Genomic DNA, 12,875 nt, shown 5'->3' with positions numbered 1-12,875 from the left:
AAAGAAGATTTGCAAAGAAGCCCAGTTTGTGGGTATAAATAGATGGAGAAAAAGTAAAATCTAGATAGTTCATTCTTATCTCAAGCCCAAAAATGAAAAGTCTATCCCAAATACTTGCAAATCAAAATTTAATTTTCACCCTTACTGAGCTATGCACAGAAATATCTGAACACATTTCTGTTTACTGGATGTTAAACTGTCAGTTTAGCTCACAGTAAAACTGGAACCAATCTTCCAGTTTTAATTTTGTTTTCATTTTGAAACAATGATAATAAACTGCCAGTTTTGAAACATTTTTCAAATTAATTTCTTTCAAAAATTCAACCAGTCCTCTTACTTTCTGCCACAGAAGTTTTGGGATATTTTTTGAATGATGAAATGCTTACTGAAAAATCTGCATATTTCTTGAGCTATCACTTGCATTGAATTCCCGTTCCCCATAGGCAACCCTGTACATTCTGGGAATACTTCTGAATTGCATGTTTTCCCATTTATTTCTCATGTATTCAGTTCATGCACTGTGTTTACTGTTATATCCTAGAGCATTGAATTCAAACATTGCTTTGATCAAAATATTTTTCTGCTTGAGCAGAAAGATCACTGATCTTCATTCATATAACAGCACCCAAATATTTCCTTAAAATTAAGTTTTACAATAAATTAAAAATCTAATAAAAATTTTGGTTGATTATGCAATTACAAGTTAACTTACTGGTGAAATTACTGCATTAGAAGTTTTCTTGCTGAAGTATGGAAGAAAAAGAAAAACAAAGAATTTGGTTATTTAGCAAATACGTGGATTCATTTAACAACTAAGCATCAGTTTAATTGGTTCTCAGGGTATTTCTGTCTAAGATGGGATTCACTGGATACTTGTAGCAGTCAGAAACAAACATGCAAAAATAAGTAAAAAGGGTATCAGATGCAATATGACCACCTAGTAAAGGTACTTACACAAGGAAACAACTCTGTCCACTACTTAACATGACTTGGATGGGGCAGGAGAACTTAATGAAAGCTTTCTGCACTTCTGGGCTGGCATGTGCCAGTGCCGCAGTGTGGGACTGAATCAGACAAGGCAACCAGCATCTGCCACCAGTGGCAGGCACTGAAGGGAAGGCCACTTGGCATACAACAGTATTCCTCCAGAAATAACAAAATAACAGCTTGTCTTTACCTAGTCAGGAGATCTTTCACAAACAGGGATAAATATTGTTCCCGAATTCTAATTGCTATAGGCAAGGATAGTAGTTAGCTCCTAATACACCTATTAAACCCATCCCCATCAAAGAAATATTTTAATCATTTTTTACTCACAGGCCCCTTGGTAATGGAGATGGAGCTGCTCCAGTGGGAAATCTGGATTCTTGTGTATTACTGAACCTCTGACCTAGAGATGCAAGCAACATATTTAGTATGCAACATGAGCTGTATCTGACCAGTGGATTTTCTCATTGCCATTTTAGTGTTAATGTAGTAAAGGTTAAAAAATATCCACTGGTTTATTTTTTTTCTTAACATGTTTTCAGTCTGATTTTACAAGAGAAGAGTTCAGTAATACTTCCTGCTTATTGCTGACTGCACAGATAAAATTTACATTAACACACCACACTGCATGCTGTATTATGGTAACTGGTGGCATACTAGTCCCTCTCATATTGCTGTGTTTTCATCTAATACTTACTTTCATCATTATTGTTTGCTTCATGGTCCTGTAATAGAAAAACAGGTTAAATTTGATAAGAAGGAATTAAAAAAGGAATTACTGTGTTCAGTTTTAAGTCCTTCACTACCAGAAGGACATAGAGGTAATGGAGCAGAGAAGGGCAACAAGGTTAGCAAAAGGACTGAAGCAAAAGTCTTATGTGGAGTGGCTGAGGGAGCTGGGGGTGTTCAGCCTGGAGAAAAGGAGGCTCAGGGGGGCCTTACTGCTTTCTAAAAGTACCTGAAAAGAGGGTAACAAGTCTCCCTTTTCCCCCAGATAACAAGTGACAGAACAAGAGGAAATGGCCTTATGCTTCACCGGAGAGGTTTAAATTAGCTATTAAGAAAAAAATTTTTCACTGAATGGGTGGTCAGGCATGGAATGGGCTGCCCAGGGCAGTGGTGGAACCACCATCCTTGGAAATGTTCAAAAGCCAGTGGATGTGGCACTTTACCGACAAGGTTTAATGGTGAACACTGTGGTGCTGGATTAACAGCTGGAACTTGATCTTAGAGACCCTTAGAGAGATTCTTTCTCAGCCTGAATCATTCTATGATTATTAAATGAGAACTGCATGAGTAATCAATATGGTTGTGGTCTTTGTAGTAATTTTTAAAGAAGCATTTGTACAGAAGGCATACAGTGTCCAGAATAATTTAATGATGTAATTTGAAAAATTTTTAGCAACCATTGAATTTTGAACTTTCATTGATGTTTCAATGAATCTTGAGATTGCTTGTAGTAAGTATTCAGAAAATTTTGTGTTAATTTTGCAGTGAGACCTTTTGGTTCGTGTTTAATTTCTGACCTGGAAGACAGAAAGTTTGCAGGAGATTTGACTATACTAAAAACACATCTTCCAGTGAATGGAGGAAACTGAGTAGACTCTCTTATCACCATGCTAGAATTGAAGAAACCCACCTAATTTCCTGGCTTCTTTTGGAGATGCTTAATTTTGGCTCCCATTTCTTGACTTTTAGGGAATCAAGACTCCCATCTGATAAGTATCTTTCAAAGAAGCACCAGTCATTAATTTGCCTGTCTTCATCTACCCAGCTAATGGCTTTTCACTAATGTTAGTGACAAATGCATCCATTCTCTGGCTGGAGAGATGTAATCCATCACCCAGCAGCTGAGGAAATGAGACATGGCAAAATTTTCCTCCCAGTCAGCTCAGGCCTTTGAGAAGAACAAGGGTTACAGTTCTGTGCACATGATCAGTGTTGGTTAGTGCTGACAACAGATTGAATGGGAGCAGTTGACAGATGTTTCAGTTATTGTTTGGGCTTTGTCAATGTGCTGTAGCCAGAGATGGAAAGGAACAACAGAGCACTAGATAAGCATCATGTATTACCATGTGTTTGTTTAAAATTGTTAAGGAACTTACAAGACAAGCAAAGACCCCAAAATTTGAACTGCTCTGGGTAACCCTTTTCTAGGCTGATTCTTGTGACAAACTGGTGAACTGCAAGCATGCAGGAGCTGAGCACACCCATAGTACAGATGAGTGTCTGGGAGCTTCACCCTGCAGCTGCAACTCACTCAGTGTGTGGCTCCAGCTAAAGGATAGTCTCTTTTTATTCTCTGCAAAGCTAGGATGATACCCATCTCACATGTAAGCTCTGAAAATGCATTAACGGAGAGGTTTCAGCTGCAATATGGCACTTGAGTCTGTTCTGAAGCAGGAGTATTCTTAGTGCTGATCAGATAGTGGAATTTCTGTCCAACATTCTCCCTTCAGACTCAAGATTTTTTTTCTTATCTTGTAGTGGTAAGAAAAGCTGAGAAATCAAACTATTTCATAAAAGAGAAATCCCAAATTTGGCACTGCTTAGGAATTGTTCAGAATCCCACAGGATAAAGATCTAAATGGGAAGAACTTTGTGATGAGGTGGAAGGGAAACTAAAATGCTGATGCTGTTGTACATCTAGAAATTTAAAGACTGAAGAAGTACTCATATACCACCTGCACTGTGTTACCATAACATCTAATCCTATTATATGACCCCAAATTCCTAGTTTTAAGTGTCTAATATAGTTACTGGTAGACTGATTATTTCTTAGGGACAATTCTGAGCATAGGGTTGGGACAAGGTCTGAGCATGGAGCTTTTGGCACAGATGCTGACATAGTTATGTTGCTCTGTTCTTGATAGTTGGCTTCTCATGCAGACCCTCTCAAGCTGGCACAGCTGTGAGTAGAGTTATGATGCAGACCAGTTTATGGAGCTAATTTGTTTGAAAAATAATCTTTTATGATTTGCTTTTGCTCATTTCTGCAGTTGGACAAGTTTCCAAATAGTTTGCTTCAAAAAAACCAGCACAGTGGAAGGGACAGACTAGAGATAAGAGCAGAGGGAGAAGAGGACTGGCTGAAACACAGCCTTAGGACCCAAGGCTGCTAATTAGTCCTTAAAGCACTGCATTTTCTAGTGATACAGGTTACTCAGACTACCCAGTCTGACATTTTAGAAGGTTTCCATTTTCAGAAAGCATTAATCATTCACCATCTGAGAGGAATGAGGCTCAAGGAAAAGTGCTCCAGATTGGGCAAAATCATTCTTTGCTACTTGAAGTAAGGTTCCTGAAGTACAACTTGTATTTTTCAAGAAATTATTTTTGTGGACTTAGACATACATCCCTTAAAACATTTGAACTTTTTCTTGGATCAATACAGATGTCCAGTGCTCTTTTGTCCAAAAGATTAATAGCAACAATCACAACATTAGACGAATCTGACATTTGGTCATCTGTTACTTCATCCAGATAATAAATAGATAATCCATCTATTTATATTTAAAACAGGACTAAATTTAACACATTCTTTTAGAGTGGCCCATTAATACTCACTGTTTTTGGATGAAGACGACTTCTGGGGAGAGGCAAAATATTTCTGAAAAATACACACAGTAAGTTATGATGAATAAGATTTATTTATTTAATTGGCTCAGATAGGCTTAAGATCAAGAGGGAAGGAGGTCTGCAGTAAATGGATTTGATTTCAGCTCTGCACAGTCAGCAGTTGTGGTGATGTTGTGCTATTGGTGTGGAACTAGAAGAGCTTCTGTCCTAGACCTTGGGTCCCCTGTGACTGCACAGGACCTCACCAAACACCCTCACACACAGAATATTGTGGATGCCTCCTTCTGGGGGCACATAACATATTTTGTAAAATAATAGCCTAGAGGTGAGGTAGGGTTATGAAGCAGCTTTCTATGCTTCTGGGGACACAGTAGTGAAGTATGCTGCACACTCAAGTATTCTTTTTCCCTTTTCCTCCAGAGACTTGGGATATAAACCATGGATTTACTGCATCCAGTTTCTTTACAAGCAATCTTGTACAACTGCAAAAATACCTAATTTGCAAGGGTGCAGAGATGGCTAATAGGACCTTAAACTGGCTTGCAGAGATATTTTATCCCAGTACCATATCCCTCAAGGGATATTTCAGAAAATCCTATCCATTTGGCAAACTGGCTTGAATACAGAAGTTCACAAAGCAACGAGAGCTTTGGATCCTCACCTCGTCCTAACATTCCTAGCTGTTTGAGTGTCCTGACAATTGTTTATTGTCTGAAGTCTATACATTAGAGAGAATTTTTTTCTCTGCTAATATTTCCCATTGATCTAAGCTGCTGTCAACTTACCTGGAGGTATCCTGCTTAGGTGACTCTCTGGTCATGCTGTGCATATGAGAGTGCTCTGTATTCTGAGCAGGCATAAACATGAGTGGCTTGGTGAACCTAGTAATGAAACATAAATTAAGAAAGGAAAATTATATTTAACAACAGTGACTATAAAGAAAACATCTCTTTCTTTTCCCCTTTCCCCTCAAAATTCTAAAAAATAACCTTAAGAATATTACTTCTTGGGTTATTGAAATGAACACAGAAATGGTTGGTAATATTTGTGTAGATAATCTGAAGAGATTTACTGTATGTACTTCTTGTGTTACTGTATTTCTTCTAGAGAAAGAATTACTAGACATGTAATATCTAGCTGAGAAAATACATTTTCTGACAGTTTTAAATAATGCACAAACATTCACAGCAGTGGATTACCTGGTTACTGGTGGTGGTGATGGTTTTTCCTGTAAGAGAAAATGGGCTTAATTTTTTTTGGTCACCTTTTGATTCCGTAAAATAAATTTGTATTTATGTTACCACATCAAGATATTGTTTTTGCATTGTGATACAGATTTGTACTAGAGTTCTGTCTGGTAATCTACGTTAGGATGGGAGAGGCAAGAACTCAACATCAGTAAATCTGCTTTGGCCATATGTTATGTCAGTACCAGCAAATGGGAAAAAAATTACTGTGTCAGAACTGTCACTGCTCCTCTGCTGCAGTTCTGCTTCTGTAAAACATTCCCTTAGGCTGCTGCTTCACAGAGTGGATCACTATCACAAAGAACTGGGAAACTTTTCCCTTCCCATTTACTCTTTTGAAATGGTTTGTCAGCTTCTCTGAAAAGGGAGTGTCAGAAAGCTTTAAGTGCAGGAAGAGATTTATTCCCAGTTTTCCCTTCTGAAAGACTGATAATCTTTTCTCACAATCACATTTGTACCCTGCCTGAGGGCAATGGGAGTCATATTGTTGAAAGGCCTCACCTCTTCTTCAGGAACCTCGTAGACTTCTACAGGACAGGGAAGAAATAAAAAGCATCCTTTAGTGTAGCAAAAACATACTGCATGTTACCATAAAAGCTGATCTGAATTTGTCTGATTTGACTTCTGACACTGGAAAATAACTTGGTGAAACTGCTTAGAACTTGAATCAGGCACCAAAACCCTGGAGTAGCAATATCCCCTGTCTTCTAGTTGGAACTTCAGGTGAAGTCACAGGAATTCTGATATACAGTCACTGTATTAATTAAGTTTCCTCCTACTGCAAAATCCTTTTATTGGTTTTTCTTCTCCTTCCCTCCCCCCTGCAAGCACCTGGGTCAGTTTGGAAAAAATGCATTATCACACCTGTACTAGTATTTAGCCTTTCCTTGACTCAGGGAGGAAGAAATCAGGCAAGTCATAAATGCAAGCTGGCTCATTTGCATGAGCATCCCTCCCTGAGTTCTGACTCGCAAGTATATTTTAATTCAGAGATCTTAAAAGAAAAAAACACCAGCATCTTTATCTATGCCCAGTTTCTTCAGTGAAAATAGAATTCTATTTCAGTGAATTTCATGTCAGGTTACATCACTTTACTGCTCCCAAGTGTCTCAGCTCCCACCAGGGGGAGATGTTTTATTTTTCAGTAGCATCTGTCAGGAGCTGGTTGTTGCTCTGATTTACAGAAAGGCTGAAATTGAAAATGGCATTTTAAAATGTCTGGAAAATGACTCACGAAATCTTAAGTAATTCATAAAAAATGTTAGTTTACAGGTGTAGTTTTGTGACTTTAAAGCTAAACACATTGCTAATGAATATGCAAAGCTTTTTAAAGAACCTGGATCATGTCTGAAAGGTTATATCCAAGCAATTAATGAGATAGTGAGGATGCAAAACAACTCTAAATTGGCAGAGAGAGATTAAACAAGAATATCTGAACTTACAAAAGCAAATAGGATTCCTCTTATTTGTTTCTTTTTCCAAATAAAATGCTCTTTACAGAGCCTCAATCGGAACACTCTTATTAAAAGCCACACAAGACATCAGTCTGTAAAGAATTTCTATATGGCTAAGTCTAATGGTCTAAAAGTATTGGGTCTTGATTCTTATGGTGAAATGGGATTACTGACATACTGAGTCCTATAATTCTTTTTGCTATATTGATCCATTTGTGTTCCTCCACTAGAGCAAAAGACTAAAAATATATTAATTGGGGGCAATTGCCTTGTTCTAGTTTTATTCATACTTAAAATGGATTTACTTTTCAAGCTAGACAAAGCAACTGCTACAACATAGAAAAGCTAAAGTGGAACATATTTTTGTTTTACTTTAGTATGTCACAGGGTTAGTGGTGTGAATACATCAGGCATAATTTAATATTCCATAGTCTTACATTATTTTATTCTAACAGCATTGCAAGCTCCACATACCTTGCATATTAGAAGTAAGAGAAGGCTTTGGAGAAATAGGGGGGGCTGGCTTTGTTGTCTTCATAAATCTGTTCACAGGTGCTAAAAACATATTTTATTCATGTACATATATATATATTTATGCACATGTGCATATATACACACATATTTATATATATACACACATCTGTTAAAAAACTAACAATGTAACATTTATACAATAAGAATGAATATTAAATAGGTCCAAATGACAACCTTTTGTGTGACCTTGAATAAATCAACTGAGCCAGAAAGCAGCTCTCATTTTAAAAAACAAATATTATTCAGTATTCCAGGCTTTCTGAAAAGGTTTGATACTGTCAGCAATGTCAGAGAGCAGAACTACATACTCTTCTCTGTTTACTTTTCACCTTTGGGCTGTAGTAGTTTCATTCTCTAGCTAAATATACTTATATAAAAATGGGATTTTAAAAATAAAAATAAAAGCAAAGTCTGTTTTTATCTACTAAAGATCACAAAATGCTTGTTCTTTTCCTGAAATACTTCAGCAAACAGAGAATTTTAATGCTACTGCTCCCTTGGATGAGAAGCCAGGTCATATGTCATAAAAAGCCTCCTGGTTATACAAGGGCTGGACTTTGAAATAGCTGAGTGAGAGGGGCAGAAATTAAACATGTCTTCCAATAAAGTTAAAAATATTTTTGGCCTTGTTATAAGCAAAGGAGCCAATTGCCTTTTTGCAGGCTGTGATCACTTTAATAGCTGCATCTCCACTCTCTGAACCCTAGAAACAGACTTTAATTTGACGCAATTTTTTTCACTATTATTCCTAATAAAGCAATAATTATAAGCTTAAATAACTAAAACTCACATTTTGTAGGTAGTGACATGCTGCTTTCTGTGGGTTCAATATAGTTATCATCATCATTATCCACTGGTACAATGTAGTTATCCTATGAGAAATGCAGAACAAAAATCTATCAGTTAAACCTCCATCATGTCAACACACTCTTGGCACTGAAGCAGTTTACAATAATTGCCATTTCACAGTGACTCCTATTTCAGACATTTATCATTCTATGTGGAAGGGAATCCCAAAGACTGAAAATCCTTTATGAAATGATTCCACTGGTGTGTGGAAGCCCTCTGTTCCCTCTGGTCCTGCAGTAGCCTTTAAGGTGAGTCTCTCCCCATTGCCTGCAGCTTGTTATGGATGATCAGAAGCTACTCCATAGCCTAAACAGCCTCCTTGATACTCAGAGCAGGCATATATCCCCTAGGAATCAGTATGGTACCTGCAGATCACTGTTAGTGATCTACAAAATGATTTGTACTGCAGAGGCCAAGAAAGAGACCAGACCATGGCATTGCTATGACATTTACACAGTTAAAACAAATACATCTGCAAACTTTACCTCATCATCACTGCACTCCTTAGGCTTTGGTGGCACTTTTGGTTTTGCAGCAGGAGATGGCAATGGCATGGATGGCACACATGGTTTCTTTGGTCTGGACATGGCTGGACTGGGTGTACTTGGGAGAGGTTTGTTGATGGGAGGAAGCTGCGGGTTACTGGTGCGATTGTCTTTTAATTTGGTAGAAAACAACAATTTTAGTAAAAATTACACATTAGTCTCTGCACTTTCTCCTATGCTTGTGCAAAAGCCTTTGATGTGGCTGCAGCACAGGTCAAATGGACCTGAGCACAGCTGGACTTGATATTGAGACTTGTGTGCAAGCAGGTCCTAGTTCATTGCTCAGGACAGCAGCCTAACCTTCTGTATCAGGCTGCAAAGGGTGCCCAGCCACTGATTGTTGTATGAACAACTGTTTAACTCCTTGGGGAAAAGGTGGTGGCTGGGTGCTGTAGTGCATATGAGACATGAGAAAAACACACTGGGTGGGACTGGAACATGAATTATGCCAGGTTCTCAGGTGACAAGCAGATAAACTTCTATGAGTACATATGTGGTATTTTAATTTTGATAAATATTCTACAACCAGTAACAGTCTGGTATGATACAAAAATGAAAGCAGGCATGTCAATGTTTCTTTTCTCTGTGTCTCAAATCGTCATCTAACTGAAGCCAACTTTCACTTCAATGCAGCCTATCCATGGTTGAAAAGAATTAAATCAGAAAGAAAAAAAATCTCTTTATACTGGACTGATGTAAGTAAAATCTCAATCCTGTCCCGTTTTTCAGGATACTTATCATCCTTAGTACCAATTCTGAAGGACAATAATGAGTGAATATTTGGGCTACTGTTTTACTGCTTTGGGAATAATGATTGGAGAAACAGAAAATATTAAGAAGGGACCTGTCTAGTCTTATGTGTCTCATCTTTAAGAGGAATTCCTGCATCAATATATATGGATTAATTTGGAGGCCCAAGTTAATAGTATCTCCCATACCTTTGCTTGAATTTTGTCATTAGCAGATGTTTATCAAAGTCTGTAGGATACATTATATGAAAATTATAAACATCACTACTGGTAGCACTAATCTGTTTTGTGTTGTAATAAAAAAAATCATACCCCTGAATGCTTAAAAACTGAATATCAAAATTAAGAGCAAACTCTTGAGGAAAGGACAGATTAGTGCATTTGAGGCCTCTTCTCTTCTGGTACTGATGAAAAAGCAATTATCAAGGTGACATGGTTAACTAGTCCATTCCATAACTACCTGCATATTCACCCCTAGAAATAGGGAATGCAGAGGGAATCTTCTTTTTCTCCTTCTCACTTGGAGGTGGCTCATAGCTGTCATCAGGATTCTCTTCACTGGGGACCACATACATCTCAGAGTCAGAGTGATCATCTGGATTTTCATAATCACTGTCCTAGAAAGACAGAACTTCCCATTTCTCATCTCATAGCAATCTATAACACAAATATCCTCGCAAGAGTGTCATAACAAAATTACAACCATTTACCCTTGGATGGACACATCACATTCCCTTTTAGTGCCTCCTCTTGCAAAGAGGCACTCCTGCCTCCTCCCCTTCTGCTCCTCCCAGGAGCTCCCTGTCTTCTTGCAATCTCCAAGGAGTCCTTTCACCTCAAGAGCTCAGTCTTCAAATTATAGCCCAGTAGCTTGTTTCCCTTCCCAGGACAGTTCCTTTCTAGATCCAGCTGTGACTCTTGATGTGTGTTGTCCCTTCCCCTCCCTTTCCTGTGAAAAGGGTACTCAAGATCTGACTCCAGAAGGAAACTGGTCGCTTCAGGCTGGCAGTTGCACCATTACTTTACATGGCTGACAGCCATGAATTGCTTCATTCTAATGTTTTCTAAAATCTTAGCAGAAGTTTTCATTTTTAGTAAGAAGTAGCTTTCTTCTCCTCACCCCTCCCACCCTTCCTGCCCCAAATAAAACCTCTTACTGATTTCTGAAAACATAGTTCAATTTAGGAAGTCCCTCAAATTGATGCCATGTGCTTACTTATCCAAAAATCTTAGCATTCACGGCTACCACTGACTGTGCTTCTGAAAGTACTTCTAAGTTGAATGTAAAAAAATTGAGGCAGCTAAAAATCAGTGGCTACTTGTGTATTAAACTGATGTAAGAAAATAACATTTCAATAGTATTTAGTTCAACCACAAGTAGATGACTTATAAAGAAACTTCTATTATTATTTCTTGTGCTAACTTGTTGCCACAGTAACCTCCTACTAGCCCAAAATATGTACTTACAAAATCATCTGACCATTGATCCTCTTCATTGTCTGCATGTTCTAAACCAAACATTAGAGTTATTTAAGGAGATGTAATAGTGAAAGCAAATGCTTATCTTAGATTGGTTTTTCAATCTATACGTATCATATTCAGTTAAAAAAGAGTGAGAAAAATTTCCAAAGAGTTCTGAGCAACACATCTGGTTTGGACAGAATAGTAAAATAAATGCCTTCTTGCTCATTTTTGACAAATTATTTCAGACCTGTTGGAAAAGCATTAGAAAATGACAAACTGTGCATGGTCTGAACAGCAGACCGTTCACTTCAACCACAGTGTCTTGCTAATGCATCTCATTTTTAAGTAGGAGTCACAATTTCTAGATAAGGGAACTCTTGCTGACCTCTGGGCCAATCTTCTTATTGTTAAAGTGACAAGACAGCACACTAATTACAAGTGTTTATGTTAAACAGGGGACAGTTACCTGGTAACTTCCAAACTTCTTTTTTCTTCTATTCTTACCTTAACAAGATGGCTGCTAACTTGTAAAAATAGCATGGGCTAGTTTGTGGGCAGTGCTGTATGATAAGCAAGTAGAGATCTACCTTTAAGATAATTCTTGATGTCATCATAGTATTAAGATTTTTAAATTGGAAGTGATGCATTTGTTCAATTTCTTCCATATTTACTTTCGTAGCTTCTGTAAGGAGGGACTGGATGCAAATCCTCCTCCAGTTTTACAGCAGCCTAGATACAGAACTCTGATTAAGACTGATTTTGAAAGAGTGGTTACTTGCTACTCTTCATGCTGGCACAATTAATCTTTTTTTTCTTGCCTTTCATTTCAGAGGTGTGAACTACCTTCAGAGTTCTTGATAATGGTATCCTGTTCTCTCATTAAAAACAAATTATGAGGCAATGTACAACTGAAATACTGTTAGGCATATAGATAGCAAATTAACACAGACATGCAGTTTAAATTTACATTAATACAGCCTTACCTGAAGCATAATCCCTTTGTGGTAGACTTGGCGGTGGCTTTTTTTTAAGCCTGTAAATTATAATTATTACATTTATGATCTCATAAGTAACATTCACTAGAAGGGAGCATTAGCCAGACACATTAAAAAGCTGATAACAAAAGATACCTGCAGCTAAAGAAATACAGATTACCATCACAGATGCTTAGCAAATAGCTGTAGAAGAATGCTTTGAAAATGCTTTGAATGCTAGAAACTGATAAAACAATAAAACAGAATCTGAGATTTTAATTTTTTTTCACTAAGAACATATGTTGAAAGGACAGCTTCCTTGCTCATACCCCTCTTCTTCATTTCCAGAAAGAGATAAAATAGGGGGCAGAGATAAATTATGATCTATTGGAAGATGAAAATCTGTTCAGGTTCTTTATTAAGACGATGGCATAAGAAAGTAGTGTAGCACTCTCCATTTGTATTTTTAGAACGTAATTTTGCATGCACTTTA

General features: G+C 37.5%; 1 protein-coding gene across 4 annotated transcripts in view; it reads right to left on the bottom strand.

Moving 5' to 3' along the window:
• BLNK (B cell linker) overlaps window positions 1-12,875 on the bottom strand; it is a 93,172-nt gene that overhangs the window by 10,068 nt on the left and 70,229 nt on the right. For all 4 annotated transcript variants that reach the window (XM_033066631.1, XM_033066633.2, XM_033066630.1 and 1 more), the window contains 13 exons: window positions 12,392-12,441; window positions 11,412-11,452; window positions 10,405-10,561; window positions 9,136-9,305; window positions 8,592-8,673; window positions 7,742-7,822; window positions 6,315-6,340; window positions 5,766-5,794; window positions 5,352-5,447; window positions 4,555-4,597; window positions 1,685-1,712; window positions 1,318-1,390; window positions 713-743 (listed from right to left, as the gene is read on the bottom strand). In XM_033066631.1, the coding sequence (XP_032922522.1) occupies window positions 713-743; window positions 1,318-1,390; window positions 1,685-1,712; window positions 4,555-4,597; window positions 5,352-5,447; window positions 5,766-5,794; window positions 6,315-6,340; window positions 7,742-7,822; window positions 8,592-8,673; window positions 9,136-9,305; window positions 10,405-10,561; window positions 11,412-11,452; window positions 12,392-12,441 (907 nt within the window). The remainder of the gene's footprint in view (window positions 1-712; window positions 744-1,317; window positions 1,391-1,684; window positions 1,713-4,554; window positions 4,598-5,351; window positions 5,448-5,765; window positions 5,795-6,314; window positions 6,341-7,741; window positions 7,823-8,591; window positions 8,674-9,135; window positions 9,306-10,404; window positions 10,562-11,411; window positions 11,453-12,391; window positions 12,442-12,875) is intronic.

This window comes from Catharus ustulatus, chromosome 8 (assembly GCF_009819885.2).
Source record: "Catharus ustulatus isolate bCatUst1 chromosome 8, bCatUst1.pri.v2, whole genome shotgun sequence".
In the NCBI taxonomy this organism is placed as follows: domain Eukaryota; kingdom Metazoa; phylum Chordata; class Aves; order Passeriformes; family Turdidae; genus Catharus; species Catharus ustulatus.
This window is presented reverse-complemented; position numbering and strand designations above follow the sequence as displayed.